We start from the raw sequence: 20,854 nt of genomic DNA on the forward strand, positions 1-20,854 counted from the left end.
CTGAATGGTGCATCTAGACTTGTTAGGTCGCATGGCTCGATGTGGTTGTCCAGGTTGAGCGAGCATTCGCGGTCAGCAGGACGACCCAAGAGTTGGTCGGAGTGCGTGAACGCTGCTTGCGCCATCTATTCCTGATCCGTGATGGTATGGCCGTCGACGGAGAGGGCGTGCACCTGGTTTTTCTAGCGGCAGTAAGAGCATTGCCTGTGAAAAAAGGCCGTGTTTGGCGTCGCCATCCTTGAGCGTGGTGATGCGGGAGCGCTGCCTGGCAATGGTGCGCTCGAGGGAGGCCAACCCAAAGTAAGATATCTTGAGCTGCTTCCATAACCAGTCCTCTTGGGTCGAGAGCACGCGTTCTTCTTGGGCCTTGTCGAAACATGAGATGAGCTCGCCGGAGATCGCCATCTTGTCCTGAATGCAGCTGGTGGATTTGGCACTCCAACTGGTAAGCTTGCGTGATGTAGCCTGAAGCCGCAACATCAGGTGGCGGAAGGGGTCCGGGTCGTGCACCGAGCCCCAAGCTGTGGCCATCGTGTCGTGGAACCTAGCTAAGCAGAGCCAGTAGTCTTCGAAGTGAAAGCGTCGTCGTGCCGGGTGCGTGGGTGAGCAGTCGAGCAGCAGTGGGCTGTGGTCCGACACGACGGAGGCAAGGCACGAAGATTGCAGTCCGCATGCGCATCCTCCCAGTCTGAGGTGCAGAGCACTCTGTCCAAGTGCACTAGCGTGGGCGGAGACTGCTCGTTCGACCACGTGAAGCGCCATCTGTTTAGGTATATTTCCTTCAACGCAAGGTCGTTGATGAGGCGGTGGAATCTGCCCATCATGCGTCGGTTTAGGCTGCCCCTGCTCTTGTCTTCGTCGCGGAGGATTAGGTTGAAGTCGCCACACACCATCCATGGCCTAGGGCAGTCTGCACGCACATCTCTTAGTTCTTGCATGAATGCAATTTTGTCGGCATCATCTTATGGGCCATAGACAATTGTCAACCACCAGGGCGTGCCCGTGCCCGTGGTCACCTTGGCCGAAAGGGTGTTTGTGGTGAACATTGTGTCCGTGATGGTCACGGCCCTGCTCTTCCAAGCAAGCAGGATGCCGCCCCGCGTGCCTTGGACCAGAAGGTACGTGTAGTCATCGAACTCCGAGCCGAGGGTTTCGAGCACAACCGACGAACAAATCAACTCCATCTTTGTTTCTTGAAAGCAAATAATAGAGGCGGAAGTTGTAGCAATCAGAGAGCGAATGGCCGTGCAACGAGCGCGTGCCTGCAATCAGAGAGCGAATGGCCGTGCGACGAGCGCGTGCCTTTAGGCCACGCACGTTCCAGACAACGATCGTAGGGCTGTGATCCATGAACACATGATCAACTGGGTGGCGCACGGTCGGCCTATGGCACGGGTGCAGCATCAGAACTTGCAGGGGCCGGCGTTGCCATAGCCAAGCATGCAGGGATCTCCCAGTTCACCAATGCGGTGATGGCCTTGATCACCGTGAGCGGGATGATGGGCGCAGCGAATAGGTCGTCATATGCTTTCATCTCGGCGGAGGTGATCCTCTGGTTCGTCCCAACAATCCCCAGAGTGTGCAGAAGCTGAACCTGCGCCCTTCTCTCAGCGGTGGGTGGCGCCACCGGTTGGGGAGCTGCTGTTGTCGTAGCGTCTTATATTACCATATGAAGATCGAATGGAAAATTCCCAGCATCACATTAGATGAGGAGATGCAGCCAACAGAAATTGTATAGGCTTAATTTTGTTACGTACGCATTTCAGGGCTCATCTGAAATGCCAGGATTCAGTTGAAATTTAGCTTGGCTAACGTGTTCACTTATTGCTCTGTTGGTGAAACTCATCTGAATGAGTACCATGTTTGTGGAGCATCGCATCAGATTTCTCTTTCTATATTGAATACCTCTTGTGCTTCTCTTCTTTCAGTATATATTTACGCTTTAAAGTGTCTAAACTTTCTTAATGGAATCATTTTTTTCTTATGTCAAATGATGAAATTTGAATTAAGTATCTGCTAAATAAATTTTAGCAAACAGGTGAATTTCTACTCATTCTAAACATGTTTTTCCTTCACAGATCAATGCTGGTAAAGGGTTAGCAACTGGTGAGTATATGACAGCAGTGCGGCTCTATTCAGAAGGTAGTTCTATATCTGGCGTTCAGCAACAGAGTGCCCGTACTTGTGCTGCTGGAGGAGAAAGTTCTTCGCAAATCACAAGAAAAGTGATTTGGAATGAAATGTTTTTCTTCAAAGTCGATTCTGAGGTATGTGTACTGGGCACTCTTACTTTGAGTATCCATGTCATTTATTCTCTTACTGTGGTCATTGCTTTAACATCCATATCTTCTGTTGACTACATATCAGGAGAATTATGTTCTGGAACTTGTTGTCCTTGATGCTGGTAGAGGTTTGTGGCTTTATTAACTCCTATCTTTTTTCGTGTTCCTTGCACTTGTTTATATTTTATCGTGTCTTACCGACAGGTCAACCCGTTGGTATTTACTCCGCTCCACTGAAGCAAGTAGTGCAAAAGCTCCCTTCCCCCTCAAGTTCTGACTATGCAAAATTTGAACTGACTTTAGGAGATCTTATGACAACCAAGGTAGTGGTGAGAACTGATATTCAAGGCTGTAGATTAGTCATTTGGTTTTTTGGAATAGAGTGCACAAGTAATATGCTTCTGAAAGATTTGTATTTTAGTAAGATTGATTGGCGTTAATATAATTATGCAGGAACATGAAATTGTTGAACCAAGTGGAAAAATAAGATTTGCGGTGCTTGTTTCTGGTAGAGCTACTGCTAAACAAGGAAGCAGAGCCAGTCCCAACAGAAGCAAGACTGGATATATACAAATTAGTCCTTCCAAAGATGGTCCTTGGACAAACATGAAGTTGAACTATGCTGTGCCAGCAGCATGTTGGAGGTTTGGGGATTGTGTGATTGCTAGTGAAGCAACAGTCAAGGAGGGCAACAGATACGTTGGCATACGTTCCCTTGTGTCAATCACCAATACAACCGATTTTGCTATTGATTTGCGTCTAAAAGGAAGAGATTCTCAAAGTGCAGGGTCAGAGGGCCAGGTAGAGAATTCTGATAAAGATGATCAAATAGAAGTTGGTGTGTTGGAGTCTGGTTCCACTGTTCCAGTCCCATTGTCAGGTCTCTCACATCCTGGTGTGCTTTATACATTGCAACTAAGACCAACCATTCATCAGGAACTTGTTCAGCATTCCTGGAGTGATGTTCAGGAGAGGCGCAGTCAAACTGAGTTCCGGAATGAGCAGGTCCTAGATATATGTGTATCAGATCTGTATGAATCTGAAAACTTACTGTTCTGCTCACAGATAGATGGGTCTTCTAGTACTTGTCAAGGATTATGGTTTTGCTTGAGTATAGAAGCCAAGGAGATAGGCAAAGATGTTCGAACTGACCCAATATACGATTGGAGTATAGTTATCAAATCCCCATTATCGTTGACATATTATCTTCCCATTCCTGCACATTACACTGTTAGTGCCAGCCACCTTGATGAAGAAGAGACGAGTTGCTCCCGGGGTGAACTAAATCCTGGTGAGGTTGTGAAGGTTCAAAATGTTGATCCAAGAAATCCTTTGTACCTGTCCCTTGTTCCACATGGGGGATGGGAATCAGTACATGTATGTATAAATTTGTTTTTGTTCATAGCTGATGTCTTAGCTTTTTATAAGTGTGAGTGTTGACATGTTTTTTCTCCAACCACAAGGAGCCTGTTCCAATATCACATCCCACCGAAGTTCCTTCAAAATTCATTAATCTAAGAAGTTCTTTGTCAGGAAGGTGAGGATTCAAACATGGAAATGTTTTGTGGATAATTTCATAGAACACTTTACATCTTTCATTCTCTTGTAGAGTTGTGCAGATTATGCTTGAACAAAGCAGTGATAAGGACTATCTGATGGCAAGGGTTATCAGAATATATGTTCCATATTGGATATCATTTGCAAGATTACCTCCACTCACCTTGCAATTCATTGATATCACTGGAAGAAGAGACAAGAGGCGCTATCTTGCGCGCCCACGTGCAGAAAAAAGTGATAAACTGCTCTATGGTATAGGACATGAAGAATTGGTTGACGGATACGCCATAGCATCTGGGTTGAATTTTAAGGGTTTAGGTCTCTCAGCATGTGTCTCCAGAAATGGACGACAGTTAGGAGCTCTCAAAGAACTATCACCTCTTGCTGATATGGTTAGCTTGGATGCATTCATATACATATATATTCTTTTTAACATCTTCGGTTCCTAAGATGATCTGTTTGTTTCTTTAGGATGGTACAGTTGATCTTTCTGCCCATGATAATGATGGGAAGTGCACACATGTATTTCTTTGCTCAAAGCTATGCTCATATCAAGCTGTTCCAACAAAGGTAACTGAATGTTAACCTTTAACTTCATATGAGAATTGTTAATCAGTTAACCTCATGTCATATTACAACAGGTTATCTATGTACGGCCATACACAACGTTTACAAACAGGGTTGGCCAAGATATGTTCATAAAACTTAGTGCTGGAGATGATCCGAAGGTCCTACATGCGTACGACAGGAGGGTGTCCTTTTTGTACTCTGAAGTGGGACCTGACAAACTGCAGGTACTACTTATCGATCGTAATGCTAGCTCCAGATAAAGTAATTGTATACATGAATTGCTCACGAAGCTGTTATTCGGAACTAAACACATCTTTTGTGTCAGTTCTCTATATGCTATCTGGTTGTTCACGCAATATTTGAATTAACAGATGCTTGCAACTTCCATTGGTCATTTTCATTTGCATCTCAGCGTTGTATATATTGTTATGAATAAAATACTTACATTAAAAGTTTTATGGAAGGTGGAGAGTATCTTGTATAATAATAACTAGCACAACAGACTATGCATATCTTAATCAAGGTTTTGCTCATCTAAGGGAACTAAGGAAAGTACAGTGGACCTGCTGGCCTTGTGCATCCTATTCTCCTTGGTCTTAGAATCCCATTTTATGGATCTTTCTTACTTCACTTATGTAAACATTAGTTGTACTAAAAATGCAAATAGTATTATACATACACCCGCATTACCTTCGGAAAGAAAGTAACTGCAAAAAGCTCTGAATATTCTCGTTAGCTCTACTTTCCTCCAGATATGACAATTTCCCTTCATTTTATAATTTCCTGGTAGAATTATTATAAGGTGTATTTACAGTCATGAACTATCTTATCTGAAGGTCCGATTGGGAGATACCGACTGGTGTCAGCCTCTGGATATAGTAAAAGAAGATACTATCGTAATAGCAATGAGAAAGCAGGACGGTACTCAGAAATTTGTGAAAGCTGAGATACGTGGTTATGAGGAGGGTTCAAGATTCTTGGTTGTATTCCGTTTGGAGCCCACAGATGGGCCGATCAGGTATGAAGTGATCTTACAATAGTTTGCAGGTATGAAACCCTCATCTCTCTAATTATGACCATGATATGATTGGTTTCAGGATCGAGAACCGGACAAGTAGTGCAACTATTGGTACTCGCCAGTCTGGTTTAGGCGAAGATACTTGGATCCAAGTGAAACCACTTTCGACCAGAAAATATTCTTGGGATGATCCGTATGGACAGAAAGCTGTTGATGTTAGCATACAAAAAGGAGATGTTACTAGTTTCCAGTATGTTGACCTTGAAAACCCTGTTGCAAGTTCCACCAGTTTTGGGGAGCACGGCGTCAAGTTCAATATAGTTGAGACTGCCGATGTCACAATATTGAAGTTCACCGATTACCAAAGAAGACAGGAGGGATCACCTGAATCTGAACTGGTTGCATCTACGTTGACGCAAAATGAGACAGAGACAGGAGCTGGACCCTTAGAACTTATTATTGAACTGGGAGTTGTTGGAGTCTCTTTGATTGATCATAAGCCAAGAGAGCTTTTGTACTTAAATCTGCAGAAGGTTTTTGTATCATACATGACTGGTTATGACTCTGGGACCACTAGCAGGTATACCTTCGCATACATATACTATTCGATCAAATTTTTGTTCACACACATTTTTGCTGAAAATCTACATTGTTTTATGAGCAAGAGTAACCATTTACGTTTTGTGGGGATCCTGAGATACATTTCTTTCTTCCTTGTCTTGTACGTTATATAAGTCTTAGTTGAAGCTGCTCTTTTGTCTTTTGACAAAAAGAAATGACAAATACAGTTACACTAGAGCCTGAAGTAGCATGTTTGAAATCTTGTTAAAAAGGTGCATATATTGCCTCACAGGAATGTTGGGCATCTAGGAGGTTTATTTGGTTTGCTGTCAATTTCCTATTTGTACTAGACCATCTGCTTGATTTAGGCAAATCACAGCCCTTTCGGCATTTGCAATGGTGAGTGGTTAGAGATAATGTGGCTGTGAAGCTAGCTCTATTGATGCCTTATTTTATCCTAGCATTGCTTGTGCCACTGTTTTTTTCTGCTGACGAATAACATTTTTTTTCAGATTTAAGTTGATCATAGGACAGTTGCAACTCGATAATCAATTGCCATTGTCCATAATGCCTGTTGTTTTGGCAACTGAGAGCATGCCTGATTCAAATCATCCTGTTTTCAAAGCAAACATTGCTGTAAGCAATGTAACTTCGAATGGTATTCAAGTCTACCCGCATGTCTATATACGGGTAATATTTGCTGCGCAGTTTTTCGACAAACAAATCTATAAAGTACCAGCAATGCTAAAAGTGGACAATTTTCTCTCTTTTAGGTAACTGACCAAACATGGAGGTTAAATATTCATGAACCTATTGTTTGGGCACTGGTTGATTTCTACAACAATCTTCGCTTTACCGGCACCTCCAGCAGCTCAACTGTCACTGAAGTGGATCCTGAGATACGAATAGAGTAAGCACCTATGTTGAAACTCAATTTGCCTCATAATTATGGCAGTAGCTGTTAAGAACATTTCACTTATTTCTGAGATGGATGCATTTGTATTTGAGTTGTTTCTGTGTTACTAGTTATAGCAGGCAATACATTACATATTACATTACATATTAGGCACTACATTAGATATTAGGCAATACATTACATATTACATTATTTTGAGTGACTAGTTAGGCAATTTCTAAATACGGGATTGGTTTCCCCGTAGCCTGTAGTTATAGCAGGCAATACATTACATATTACAGTATTTTTTTTTTCGAGAAAGCGCAAAGGACCTTTGCGTTTCATTATATTGAAAAGATAGAGTTTGTTACAATCCTCCTAGGAGGCCGGATACAAGCATTCTAATGCTACTTAGTGTACATCCCATGTCTGCGGTAGGATAACCCGAAGCCCTTTGGCTCCAGCCCGTGCCCATAAGGTAGCCTCCTCCTTGATTTTTGACATTAGTGCAGCAATGGAGGGCTGTGCCCTGTCAAACACGCAATCGTTGCGGTGCTTCCATACCATCCAGGGTAGGAGCAGGGTGATGGATGCCATCCCTTTCCGCTGTGGGTGGGGGGTGTTGTGTCGCGCGCGGTTCCATCAGTCCAGGAGCGAGTCCTCCTGGTTGGGGCATCCTACTGGCAATCGAAACCACGCGAGGACCTCGTGCCAAATCTGTTGGGTGAATGGGCATGCAATGATGATGTGGTGGATAGTCTCAAAGGCCTGGTCGCATAGTGGGCATCGTGGATGGTGCTGTAGGCCGCGACGGGCGAGGCGGTTTGCAGTCCAGCATCTGTCCTGCTGCGCAAGCCAGAGGAAGAACCTAACCTTTGGCGGCGTCCATGCCTTCCATATCATCTTCCAAGCAGGGCAGGTTACCGATCCATGGAACGTGGCGAGGTAGGCAGACCGTGCTGAGTACGCGCCCGTGGCAGTCCATTTCCATATCAGGCGGTCAGGTTCGTCGGTGAGGATGGTGTCCGCGATCATCTGCCAGAGCTGGAGAAACTGCCCCATCTCGTGTATGCCAAATATGCCCTGGATGTCGCGGGTCCAGCTATTTCCTTGTTGACCTTGTGCCACCGTCCTCTGCTTCCGCCGTCGCTTGGGGCAGCAGACTTATACCAGTGGCGCAATCTCGCTGATTGATCGGCCCTGGATCCAGCGATCCTCCCAGAACAGGGCCATCTGCCCGTTTCCCAGCTCCATGGTCGTGGAGGCAAAGAACAGCGCACGCTCGGTGGCTGAGAACTGAAGGTCGAGCCCAGCCCATGCGCGATCTATGTCTGTTTGTGAAAACCATAGCCATCTCAGCCTTAATGCAAGCCCAGCACGCTCAAGGTCGCGTACGCCTAAGCCTCCAAGGGAGATAGGCCGGCATACGCGTCGCCAATTGACATGGCAGTGCCCTCCCTTAGCTTCGGCTCTTTCAGCCCATAGGAATCCTCTCTGTATCTTCTCGAGCTGCTTGATGACTCGCTTGGGCGGGGCGAGCACGAGTAGCTGGTGGATGGGGATCGCGGCGAGGACTGACTTTACCAACGCGAGGCGGCCGGCGCGGTTTGTGAGGTGCGCCTTCCATGCCGGCAGTGCATCGGCAGTCCAGCTCACGACCGGTTGCAGCTGCGCCGCAGTGGGTCGTCGCACCGTGAGCGGGATGCCGAGATATGTGATGGGCAGTTCTACGATTGGGCATCCCAGGTGAAGAACGATCGGTCCAGCCTCTTCTTGGTTGCAGCGTAAGAGTGTTGCGGAGCTCTTACCAAAGTTGACATGCAGTCCTGACACTCGCCCAAACAGTAGCAGCATCTCCTTGACTGCAGTAATGTCGCATCGCACGGGGTGGCAGAATAGCATTACGTCGTCCGCGTAGAGGGACATCGCTGGGATGGCGCGACGTGGATGTAGCTGTTGTAGGATACCCAGATCGACAGCGCGCTTGACCAGCCTTCCCAGCACGTCGACGGCGAGGACGAACAGCTGCGGCGATAGCGGGTCACCTTGGCGAAGCCCGCGCCGGTGCCATATGGGAGGGCTAGGCTCTCCGTTGACGAGCACCCTAGTGCTTGACGTGGATAACAAGATTGCTAGCCACTCCAGGAATCTATCTCCGAACCCGAACCGGCGCAGCACCTCGAACAAGAAGGGCCAAGCTATGGAGTCGAAGGCGCGCGCTAGGTCGAGTTTGAGCAGCACTCGTGGCGCTCCCAGCTGGTGCAGCATCCGGGCTGATTGCCTCACAAGGACAAAGTTGTCGTGGAGGCTGCGGCCGGGGATGAACGCGTTCTGGTTGCGGCTCACCAGGTCATTCAGCTTTGGCGCGAGTCGCAAGGACAGAACCTTGGCGAAGGTTTTTGCCACGAGGTGTATCAAGCTTATTGGGCGATAGTCGCCCAGGCTGCTTGCGTCGGGTCGCTTCGGAATCAGCGTGAGGAGGGCCTGGTTGAGCCGGCCAAACCCTCGCCCTCGCATCTCGTAGAGCTGCTGGAACACGGCGACGTAGTCGTGCTGGATAATATCCCAGCAGGCACGGATGAACTCGGCAGTGAATCCATCCGGGCAAGGCGCCTTCCGGGCCGGCAGTCGCTTCACGGCGTTCCAGATCTCGTCGGCCCCAAAGGGCGCGTCGAGGTCGAGCAGGTCGCGAGGCTCGATGAGCTGCTCCAGGTCTAGCGCGCAGTCGCGCTCCACCGGCGTGCCCAACAGCGCGTCAAAGTGCTCGAAGGCCGCCTCCACCATATCCCTCTGGTCCGTAAGAATCCGATCATGAACGTTTAGCGTATGGATTCTGTTCTTCTGCCTGCGGTAGGTGCATTGTCGATGGAAGAACGAGGTGTTGGCGTCCCCGTCCTGGAGCATGGTGATGCGCGACCGTTGGCGTGCGATGGAGCGCTCCAGGGAGGCCAGGCCGAGGTGGACCAGCCTCAACTGCTTGTGCAGCCATTGCTCGCTGGGGGTGAGGATCCGGGTCTCTTGCGCACCATCGAAGCGCAGGCACAGCTCCCTGGCTATCGCAAGCTTGTGTTTCACATTCCCGACGGAGCGCGCACTCCAGCTAGTCAGGCTGCGCGCAGTGGCTTGGAGGTGAAGCGCAAGGCGCTGGAATGGGTCGTCGTCGTGGACAGAGTGCCGTGCAGCTTGCACCGTTTCCTGGAAGCCATCGAGGCGTAGCCAGAAATCTTCAAAATGGAACCGTGGGCGTCCTTTTGGCAGTGGCGAGCAATCCAGGAGCAGCGGGCTGTGGTCCGATATAACGGACGCAAGGCAGCGTAGGTGGCATTCTCCGTGCATGTCCTCCCAGTCGGATGTGCACAGCACACGGTCCAAGTGGACCAGGGTGGGCGGTGACTGCCCGCTGGACCAGGTATACCGCCGTCCGTTTAGGTAGATCTCCTTGAGCGCCAGGTCGTTTATGAGGCGTCGGAAGCGGCCCATCATGCGCCTGTCAAGATTCCCATTGTTCTTGTCCTCGTCTTTGTATATGAGGTTAAAATCCCCACATACCATCCATGGGCCATTACAGCCTGCACGCACATCACGGAGCTCTTGCATGAACGCTATTTTTGCCGCGTCGTCCTGTGGTCCGTATACCACGGTGATCCACCATGGCGTCCCTGTCGCGGTAGAGAGCTTGGCGGAGACAGCGTTTGTGGTGAACAAAGGGTCTGTGATGGACACCACTTTGCTTTTCCACGCTAGGAGGATGCCTCCTCTCGACCCATCGGCGGGTAAGTACGTGTAATCATCGAACTTTGATCCCAACGCCTCGAGGACGGTCGACGAGCAGATCAATGCCATCTTCGTTTCTTGCAGACATACAACCGATGCATTCGTTGTGCCAAGGAGCGACCTAATGCTCGACCTGCGCGCGCGGGCGTTCATGCCTCGCACATTTGCCACAACTATCTGAAGCCCGTGATCCATAGACACGAGATCGACGGGCCTTGCGGTGCGACGTGGCTAAGTCGCGACAGTGGCGACGATGGGGTCGGAGGGACTCGACGCTTCCTCGAAGGTAGATGGAATCTCCCGGTCCACCAAGGCAGCCACGATGGCTGCGAGCACAGTCAAGGGGATGGGCGTGGCGAAGACCCCATCATAGGCGCGCATCTCGGCCTGCGTGATCTTCTGGTCTAGCCCGATGATGCCGAGTGTGCGCAGGACTTGGACCTGTGCCCTTCTCTCCGCGGTCGGAGGAGCGGCTGCCTGTGCAGCTTTGGTGGCTGATCTGCCGCGGCGCTGGGTGGGGGAGAAGTTCAATGGGCGATGTCGTGGTCGTCTGTCGGGCGCGGGGAGAGCAGCGTTGAGGTGTTTGGTGGCGGCCGTGAGGAATTCCCCCAGCGTGAGCGCGCGAGGCCTCGTCTTACGCACTCCCGTGCGACGCATCGTGGCCGGAGGCGAAGCGAACTTGCCAGGCGTTGGGGTAGCCGACACGGGTGCAGGCTCGTCGTCGATCAGCTGCGGCGTGCATGGCGTCTCGGCCACAAAGCTGGGCTCCTGGCCCAGTAGCGCAAGGGGCCCGAGCGGAGGTGGGCCTGCACCCGGGGTATATTACAGTATTAGGATTAAACTTCATTATTTTGAGCAACTAGTTAAATACTGATCACGGAAGTTAAACACTTGTGCATTGCTATAGGAACTGTTTTTATTGCATGATTTTTTTAAACGCTTGTGTTATCATAGTTCCTAATTTTGTGCAAATAAAAAATATCTCAAAATATATGTCAGTCAAATTGACTAATCAGAATGGCGTGATACATCTATCTACTACTCCCTCCGTTCCTAAATATAAGACCTTCTAGAGAATTTGACTATAAACTACATACGGATGTATATAGACATATTTTAGATTATATATTCATTCATTTCGTTCCGTATGTAGTCCATAGTGTAATCTCTGAAAGGTCTTATATTTAGGAATGGAGGGAGTACATAAAATGTATTATAATTGTGGTAATTAATTTCTTGGCAACTTAAGTAGTTGTTTGGATAAAGAATTAGACGTGAGATTTTGGAAAAGCAGTTTTTGGAGGTCTTTTAAGGAAACCACCTTTTGTTAGTTTTTATGTTAAGGTAGGCTTATACTATTCCTTGTTTGGATGTGAAAAATAAGAGGGCCACCGTCTAACTGTAGAAGGCCACCGTCTCTAACTTGTACTGGCCGCACACACTAAATTGATGGCCCGAATTATATTCTATGAACCTTCTTCCGTTCATCATCCTCGGCCGTGGGAGTAGCCTTAAAATCCAGTACAATGCTGCATTGTGCTTGCGGCCATGGAAGCCAGAGGTCAAAGTGAACATATAGTCATATAGATGATGATAAGCAGCAGGTACAGGTGGTGACCCTGTGGGAGGTAACCTGCATGGTCCTGGCGGCACAAGGAGTCAATTGCAACAAGGTGGTGGCCCAGCTCGGCTCCCAGCGCATAGACGCCACACCCATGGACTGCATCATATGGCTGACCTCCCGCCTGCCACGTCGGTTCCTCCGCCGCGGCATCTTCGTCAAGCTCTCATGTCCGTCCAGCTGAGGTGCCCATGGTGGCCTCATTCGCCGCCGACAGAGGTCTGTACCAACAGGTGCCCGTGGTGCCCTTGTCGAGCTCTTGTGGCTTCCGGCGGAGCTCGCCATGCGCGACCTGCCTGCCATGGCCACTCCCACCTCTCCGGCCCATATGGCGATGGTCACGTCTGAGCACCAGCGGCGAGCTCGTGCACGGAGAGGACATCACGGCGCGACGCGGTCAATGCGGCTCTCTTCAACGACTTTGTGGCAGCCGTATATAGAAAACCAGATGATGCAAAAACGCCAATTAGTCGTTTTTCTAAAATATGGGGTTTGGGGCTTCTGTAAAACTTGGTTTGCTATATCCATGAATCAGCTAGACAATCCAAACAAGATTTTAGGTTGCTAACCAGAAATCAAGTTCAATAAGAACTAGTTTCCTATAATCCTGGTATCCGAACAAACCCTAAGAGTTAATCTCTGAGGGCAAGGACGAAGCCGAACAATGGGCACGCACTGGTGCCCCCGGCCTCAGGGTCATCTTGCCAACCACCTGGGATGTACATTAAATTTATATTCATGTCCCTTCCTGAACACCCTCTCCTAGGAGGGTTGTAACCAAACTCTATCTTTGAGGGTGAACAAACGGACCCCCACCAACTCAGATATTTACAAGAGCAAAGAAAAAAACCATGTGAGTATCATCATGTTCTAGTGTCAAACTAATGCAGAGTAAACATCATGAGCTTAAGTGCATAACATGTGCATATATTCCGAGTTTCTAATAAATTTGTTGCTACAACTTTTTAGAGAGCAAATTAATTTGAATTCGCAAAATAGAAATAATGCATGCAGGCTAGACTAGTTCAAATTCGATCACATGTTTGACATTGCTCAAGCAATCAGGTATCTATAGAGCCCACTTTGTTCTAATGTGCTATTATACCCTGCTACTGCTATTGCATCCGCTTCAAGCATTAGCACTTTCATCCAGATAGATGCAGCCCCCTTTGTTTAAGTACTAGAGCACAATTTAAGATGGTATTTCAAAGAATGATTGTACTCCCTCCGATCCATATTAGTACTTGTCTCTCAAACGGATGCATGTACCACTGAAATAAGTATATACATCCGTCTCAGCGACAACTAATACGGATCGGAGGGAGTACATTACTTTTTTCCAGCTTAATGTACCATATCCACTTGTCAGATACTGTTGGTCATGGGATACTTAGAAATGTATGATATGGGGTTTTTAAGACGAGTAGATAATCCTGTGTCATGCAAAAAGTTGCTTAGCTTCCATATATGATTTTTGTAGGAATTTCCATACATGATATTAAATATATGATGTATTTTGCGCATCCTACAAAGATTTGCAGGAATTTTCATGTAACCATGTTGGTTTCTTTCACATCTCATTTGGCTTAATAGTGTGTTGTTGTTCTATTGATTTCCGTTTCTCTTGTTCGTTTTCATTCTAGCCCATTATTTTGGTTTCTCTCAGTAGAAAGTGTTCTGGAATTTGGTAATTTTTTTTTGTTCTAAGTAAACACTGCTGTATTTTGTGTGTTCGTTCAAGTACAAAGTTGTACTAGAGCCGCGTCAATTAATTTGGATTGGGGGAGTAATATTTTTGAACAGAAGTTAGCTGGGTATGACATAATATTTTATAATTTTCAGGCTTGTTGATATTTCAGAGATAAGGCTTAAAATATCTCTAGAAACTGCACCTACTCAAAGGCCACGTGGTGTCCTTGGTATTTGGAGTCCTGTCCTATCGGCTGTGGGCAATGCACTCAAGATTCAGGTAGCTGAACATTATTTATTGGCAAATCATTTCGGGATCATATCAAAATTAACTTAAATACTCAAGATCATGTTTCTTGTCCAATGCTCACCTAACTTAGTTGATATGAACCGTGGTCCACATCGGAGTAACTACTGTTCGGAGGAAAGCTCGACGTACTTCAGTACTACTATTTTAATTTTGAACTCTTCCCTAACTAATAAATCTCTAGGTGCATGGAAAAGAGCTTAAACCGATAAGTGATCTTTTCATCTCGAATTGATTCATAACTTAATCAGACTCCTGAAGGAGTTCTATAAACATTACTATGGAAACTGTTGAGCATGCTTTGTTTCTGAATTATGAACTGTGATATATTTCGGTCTCATTAACAGTAATATTCCCCGTGTTGTTTGCTTTAGGTGCATCTTAGGAAGGTAATGCACAAAAGCCGGTTTATGCGGAAGAGCGCCATTGTCCCTGCTATCGTGAACCGAATCAAAAGAGACCTCATCCACAATCCTCTGCACCTTATATTTTCTGTGGATTTTCTTGGAGTGACAAAATCAACTTTGTCATCACTCAGTAAAGGATTTGCAGAGCTCTCTACTGATGGGCAATTTCTTCAACTGAGATCAAAGCAGGTAAAATTGCGTGTCTTAGTATATTCTTGTTTATGAACCCCACCAGGCATTTCAAGTTGAGTATGATTCAGGGTTGGTCAAGGAGAATCACTGGCGTTGGTGATGGACTAGTTCAAGGGACTGAAGCATTTGCTCAGGGTTTGGCTTTTGGGGTTTCTGGTGTTTTAAGAAAGCCAGTTGAGAGTGCCAGGCAGTATGGTGTTATTGGTATTGCACATGGTCTTGGTCGTGCCTTTGTGGGGTGTATTGTTCAACCTTTGAGTGGTGCCCTGGATTTTTTCTCCTTGACAGTTGATGGAATTAGTGCCAGCTTTATAAAGTGTGTGAATATTCTGAATAACAAATTTGTTCCTCAGCGGATTAGAGATCCTCGTGCTATTCATCGAGATGCTGTGATAAGAGAGTATGACAGTTTAGAAGCTGCTGGCCAGGTGCATTGCTTTTTCATATTTGCTCGTCATTTTTACTTTGGTGATTTGTTTTAATAGAAGAATGCTTGATTATGTAAAGCTAGCAAAATATACTCAATGGACTAATATAGTCAGTTAGGTAGCATATGTTTATCTTGAATGCTGACAATTTTGTCAAAACATACTACTATCTCCAGTAAAAAAGGTGATGTCCTGTAATTCGAGTAATCAAACTACGTTAACTCAAACCATGAAGTATTTTCATAATATTAAAGATGGATGGTCATAGTTGTGTTTGGTGGTATGTGTCAATTGAAAAGAAGACATGAATTTAATATAACAGTGTCAATCATTATAGATCTGGTTTCACTGAGATAAAAGGCTACCTTTCTTTGGTTTTGCGCTCACATTAAGTTTCTAACCAAGCCAGCATGCATGTTTTTGTGACGATGCTATTAATATGTTGTACCCTAATGTTTGATTACTCCATTCTCCAGATGGCCCTTTACCTGGCAGAAGCTAGCAGATATTTTGCATGCACAGACTTATTTCGAGAACCTTCTAAGTATGCATGGTCTGATTACTACGAAGATCATTTTATTGTGCCAAACCAGAGGATTGCTTTAGTAACCAACAAGAGGGTGATACTCCTTCAGGTAATGCTTCTTTTTATCTGATTCTCTTAGTACATTCCTCTAAATTTGACTAAACTTGTCCTTTTATTAGTGCTTGGATCTAGATAAAATGGACAGGAAACCTTCCAAAATACTTTGGGATGTCCCTTGGGAAGAAGTACTTGCATTGGAACTTGCAAAAGCTGGGTATCAGAGGCCTTCACATGTAATCATACATCTGAAGAATTTTAGGAGGACTGAGAACTTTGTAAGGCTTATAAAGTGCAGCGTTGATGAAGAACGGGAAGCTCAGGCTGTTTTACTTTGTTCTTCAATAAGAAAAATGTGGAGATCTCACCAGACAGGCATGAAAGTTGTACCCTTGAAGGTTCCTTCTGGCCAGCGCCCTGTATATTTTGCATCAGATGATGATAGAAGGGAATCTCAGAGTCCTGCTAGGCCTTTGCTAAGCTCAAGAGGAGCGTCCAGTAATGTTGAGCATCGACTTGTAAACCACACAGTTAACTTCCAGAAAATGTGGAGTAGTGAACAAGAAGTTCGGAGCCGGTGTAAACTACTTGGGAAGCAGGTAAGTTGACTGAATTTTTCATAGAGATAAAAAGACAATTTTCCTTAAATATGCTACTAGGGTAACCACAATCATGAATTTATATTCCAGGTTGCAAACGATGGAAGGATTATTAGCATCTGGAGGCCCCTATGCCCTAGTGGGTATGAAATTAGACTTGTATCCATCTAATATATACCTATTTTCTGCACCGATGCTTAAAGTATAGAACCGCTTATTTGTAGGTATGTCTCAATTGGAGATGTCGCTCATGTTGGCATCCATCCACCACATTTTGCTGCTATCTACAAGAATGTTAACAGCAATTTTGCGCTTCCTCTTGGCTATGACCTGGTCAGTGTTCAGTGAAACATTTTCTAGTACATTCTGTAAGGTTGACAGGACGTCAACTAAATGTCCTAGACTTATCTGCCTGATACTTCTAATCAGCTTTGAGCTTGCACCGTAGTATATAATGTGTCGGCTATGCAATACTGATTTCATTTTTTGTTTTATCGTGCACGCAGGTTTGGAGAAATTGCGCCGAGGATTACAGGAGCCCTGTATCATTATGGCAACCAAGGCCACCTGAGGGATACGTGGCTCTGGGATGTGTGGCTGTTTCTGCTTTCGAAGAGCCCCCTCTTGATTGCGCCTTCTGCGTGAATGAGAGATTTGCGGAGGATGCAGTGTTTGAGGATCAGATAGTATGGGCTTCCTCAGATGCTTACCCATGGGGATGCTACATTTACCAAGTTCAGAGCAGTTCGCTGCAATTCATGGCACTCCGTCTTCCAAAAGAGCAGTCTGAGCAGAAGCCTAAGAAGATCATAGAGGCGTATCTCCAGCGAGCATCAGAAACTGTATGATCCAATGAGGCGAAGCAGACATGCCATGCATCGGAGACATCAGGAGCGGTATGTATAATATAATATAGGGAAATGAGAAACTTTGCTAGACAAAAGAGTAGACCAGCAATTTCTTGCAAGATAGTTTGTCTCGGATATGAAATGTTTTTGTACAGTTTTGGCCGGCATTATGTTATTGAGCATGGCATTTCCGCAGGGAGAGATAATGTGCTAGCTTGCAATTGTTTTTTGGCTGTTGCTGGGATTTGTATTTCTGCTTGATGCTTGTCAATACCGGTTAGAGTGTAAACTAGTAGGGAGGAATGGCTGCAAGTGTACATTTTGTAACACGTTCTTATAATGCTCTTTCTGCTGTATTGCTGTTGCTAAGATTTGCAGTTCTTCTTGATGCTGTAAAAACCAGCCAACTGAACATGTGAAGGACAAACGTAGAGCTCCTGCCCTGCCTCAAGCTTGTATGAACCATCATTTGTGTAGACCGTGTTTCCACCATTTCTTGTGGGCATGTTCATCAGGAACTTACATTATTTAAGTTTTCACTGATTTCGGGAGTGCTTTTTATTATTTTATTTTTTTGTTAAGTTTCTAGCAGAAACTTTGGGGAATTTTGGAAGCCAAAATCAGTTCTAGAGTAGCCAATGTTTTGCATCTTTTTAACAGGGGCTTAGAGAAAGAGTTGACTAGTTAAGATCATGCTCATTTGCCTCCTAGGAAATTAAAAAAAAATCTTCAATTAATCGAGAGAAAGAAATTGAAAGCAAACGAGAATAAGAGCCAAATGAAATCCCAGAAAAAGCAAGTGGTCAAATTTGTGACAACAACAAAAAAGACGGATCGCGACCAGAGAATCCTCTCCTTAATTGGCAATCCCATAGAACCTTGTCCTTAAGTGATCTTATCACTTCTAAAATGTAAACAGTTCAGTTCAAAAAAAAAAATGTAAACCGTTTTTTTCTTCATATGTGAGATCTGCACTAAGAGCATCTCCAACAACCTTTGCATGTTTGCACTTACTTGCTTTATAAATCTTGGTCAAAAAACCTTCTCCAACAGCCTTTGTATAAGTTGTCTTTCACCATTTTTTTACAAAGCTTGCTATATTTGCTTCATACTTTGCATATTTATCAAGTCAAAGGTCATTTTGTAAATTTTTAGCAAGCCTCCTAAAGCCTCACTGTCTCAATAACAGGTGGGTCCGTGTATTAGTGTGTGTTGCGCGTGCGCTGTCTGTGCGCATGTGTATGTATACATGTTTTTACGTGTACGCATGTGTGTGTTGCATGTGTATTTATGTGTGGATGTATGTGTGTGTGTTGCATGTGTATTTGTGTGTGGATGTACGTGTGTGTGTGTTACATGTGTATGTGTGTGTGTGCTGCGTGTGTACATGTGTGTACGCCTGTGTGCTGCATGTGTGTAAGTGTACGTGGACGTGGGTTGTGCTAGTATATATATGTGTATGTATGCTAGTGTGCAATGTGTTTATGACAAACTATCCTCACATGTCATTGCGTGTTTTGTGTAAATATAGCAATTCAATATACAAAAGTTATCAAAGCAAAATTGAGAGATGTTCTGACTTAGAAAATCAAAATCAAACGGACATATGTTTTGTCCTTTTTTTGGTTTGTTTGGATCGGCATGTACACCCCTTTTGTAAATGAGTCGGTTGTGCATCCAAGGCACCGACCCAAATCTGGTCCTCACTGCCGCCCGCTATCCATTTTGATCACATATTGTTATTTTGGACCGGCGGACCGACGACGGTACAGATCAGGGCGTGGCTTTGCTGTCAAACCGACGGCGGTACATATCCAGGTGGCTAGAGGTGGATTCAGCACCTACATGCGGCATCGAGCCATTGCCCAGACTGGAAGGACTGGTATCCGGTCAATCCATGGCAAGCGCCGACGCAAATGTGGCCTAATATAGGCCTGGAATGGGTCACGAGCGAACAAAAACGATGCGCTTATGTTTGGGTCGGTGCGTTGGGCCTTATTTTCTGTCCGCGACGACCCAAACGAACACAGACACGATGCCTATACAAGATCATGCTATGAATGAACATATTTATGAATTGCTACTTTCTGTCAATTGTCCAACAATAATTGTTTAATTTGTCAAGCACAAAACCTAAAACAACTAGGCTCACCTATGTGCCTATTGGTCAGAGCTAACCGAGGCATGCGAAGATGACGATGTATCCCGAAGTTCACACCCATGCGGATGCTAATATCTGTTTGGAGCGGTGTGGAGGCACAATGCTCCCCAAGATGCCACTAAGGCCACCGTGATCTCCTCACGCCCTCGCACAATGCAAGATGTCGTGATTCCACTAAGGGACCCTTGAGGGCGGTCACCGAACCCGTACAAACAAGGTTGGGGCAATCTCCACAACTTAATTGAAGGCTCCCAACAACACCACGAAGCTTCACCACAATGGGATATGGCTTCGAGGTGACCACAAATGCCCAGGGCAATCTCCACAACTTAATTGGAGACCCCGATGCTTGCCCGGAGCTTTACACCACAATGATTGAGCTCCGAGGCACCACCAAGCTTCTAGGATGCCAAAGCATCCACGAAGAACAATCTCTAGGGGTACCAAGTACCCAAGGATAAGCTTCTGAACTTCTCACTTCCACGTATCACCGTGGAGAACTCAAACCGATGCAACTAATGCAATTGCAAGAACACACGAAGTGGTCAAGTCCCTCACACTCAAATCCCTCCACAACAACAAAAGCTATGGAGGAATTTGAGAGGAAGAACAAGGAGCTCACAAAGAACTCCAAGATCAAGATCCAAGGGGTTCCCCTCACATAGAGGAGAAAGTGATTGGTGTAGGTGTGGATCTAGATCTCCTCTCTTTTTCCTCAAGGACTAGCAAGAATCATTGAAGGAATTGAGAGTTAGCAAGCTCTAAGAAGGTCAATAACGGGGGAAGAACATGAGCTCAATGGATGGATTCAGTCCAATGTGGAAGAAGACCTCCTTTATATAGTGGGGGAAGAATCCAACCGTTACCCCCACTCACAGCCCGACCGGAGCGGTACTACCGCTGCCACGAGCGGTACTACCGCTGGATACTGAAACTGGCATAACTTTCGCATACGAACTCCAAATCCAGCAAACTCAAGCTTGTTGTATTCACAACGACAAGAGCTATCCAACAACAACATAAAATCTTAAGAACATGCAGTTATGAAAAATGCCAATGATATAGAGATGTGAGACCTCTATGAATGAAGAACCGGCAAAAACTTCCAACATCGAAAACATCATAGAAGATGCATATGGACTCCGTTTTCAATGAACTCGAGCTTGTCATGAAGATGATCATAAGCTCTAAAACTCACAAGGAGAAACACCAAACAAGAACCAAGATATGATGCAAGGATGCAAATGGTTTGAGCTCTCAATGAATGATACGATCAAGCTACTCACTTGAGAGCCCCCCTTGACAGTACGACAAACTGCCCGACAATAGAAAAACCTATCAAGGGCAAACCTATACCTTGCA

The 20,854-nt window shown here is 45.8% G+C and overlaps 1 protein-coding gene across 2 annotated transcripts in view; it reads left to right on the forward strand.

Annotated features, from left to right (window-relative positions):
• LOC123439026 overlaps positions 1–17,687 on the forward strand; it is a 47,445-nt gene extending 29,758 nt beyond the window's left edge. The window contains exons 43-62 of one of the 2 annotated variants that reach the window (XM_045115821.1): positions 2,079–2,267; positions 2,368–2,410; positions 2,487–2,605; positions 2,736–3,659; positions 3,746–3,819; positions 3,892–4,231; positions 4,311–4,409; positions 4,481–4,633; positions 5,246–5,427; positions 5,507–6,007; positions 6,501–6,678; positions 6,762–6,898; positions 14,121–14,247; positions 14,649–14,870; positions 14,942–15,301; positions 15,778–15,936; positions 16,007–16,483; positions 16,574–16,626; positions 16,708–16,816; positions 16,990–17,687. In XM_045115821.1, coding sequence (XP_044971756.1) covers positions 2,079–2,267; positions 2,368–2,410; positions 2,487–2,605; positions 2,736–3,659; positions 3,746–3,819; positions 3,892–4,231; positions 4,311–4,409; positions 4,481–4,633; positions 5,246–5,427; positions 5,507–6,007; positions 6,501–6,678; positions 6,762–6,898; positions 14,121–14,247; positions 14,649–14,870; positions 14,942–15,301; positions 15,778–15,936; positions 16,007–16,483; positions 16,574–16,626; positions 16,708–16,816; positions 16,990–17,331 — 4,788 coding nt within the window. In that variant the 3' untranslated portion in view covers positions 17,332–17,687. Of the gene's footprint in view, positions 1–2,078; positions 2,268–2,367; positions 2,411–2,486; positions 2,606–2,735; positions 3,660–3,745; positions 3,820–3,891; positions 4,232–4,310; positions 4,410–4,480; positions 4,634–5,245; positions 5,428–5,506; positions 6,008–6,280; positions 6,388–6,500; positions 6,679–6,761; positions 6,899–14,120; positions 14,248–14,648; positions 14,871–14,941; positions 15,302–15,777; positions 15,937–16,006; positions 16,484–16,573; positions 16,627–16,707; positions 16,817–16,989 lie in introns of those variants that run through there. The other variant, XM_045115822.1, reaches the window with a different exon arrangement.
• Positions 17,688–20,854: the final 3,167 nt, after the last annotated feature.

The sequence above is a fragment of the Hordeum vulgare genome, chromosome 1H (assembly GCF_904849725.1).
Source record: "Hordeum vulgare subsp. vulgare chromosome 1H, MorexV3_pseudomolecules_assembly, whole genome shotgun sequence".
Taxonomy (NCBI): Eukaryota; Viridiplantae; Streptophyta; class Magnoliopsida; order Poales; family Poaceae; genus Hordeum; species Hordeum vulgare.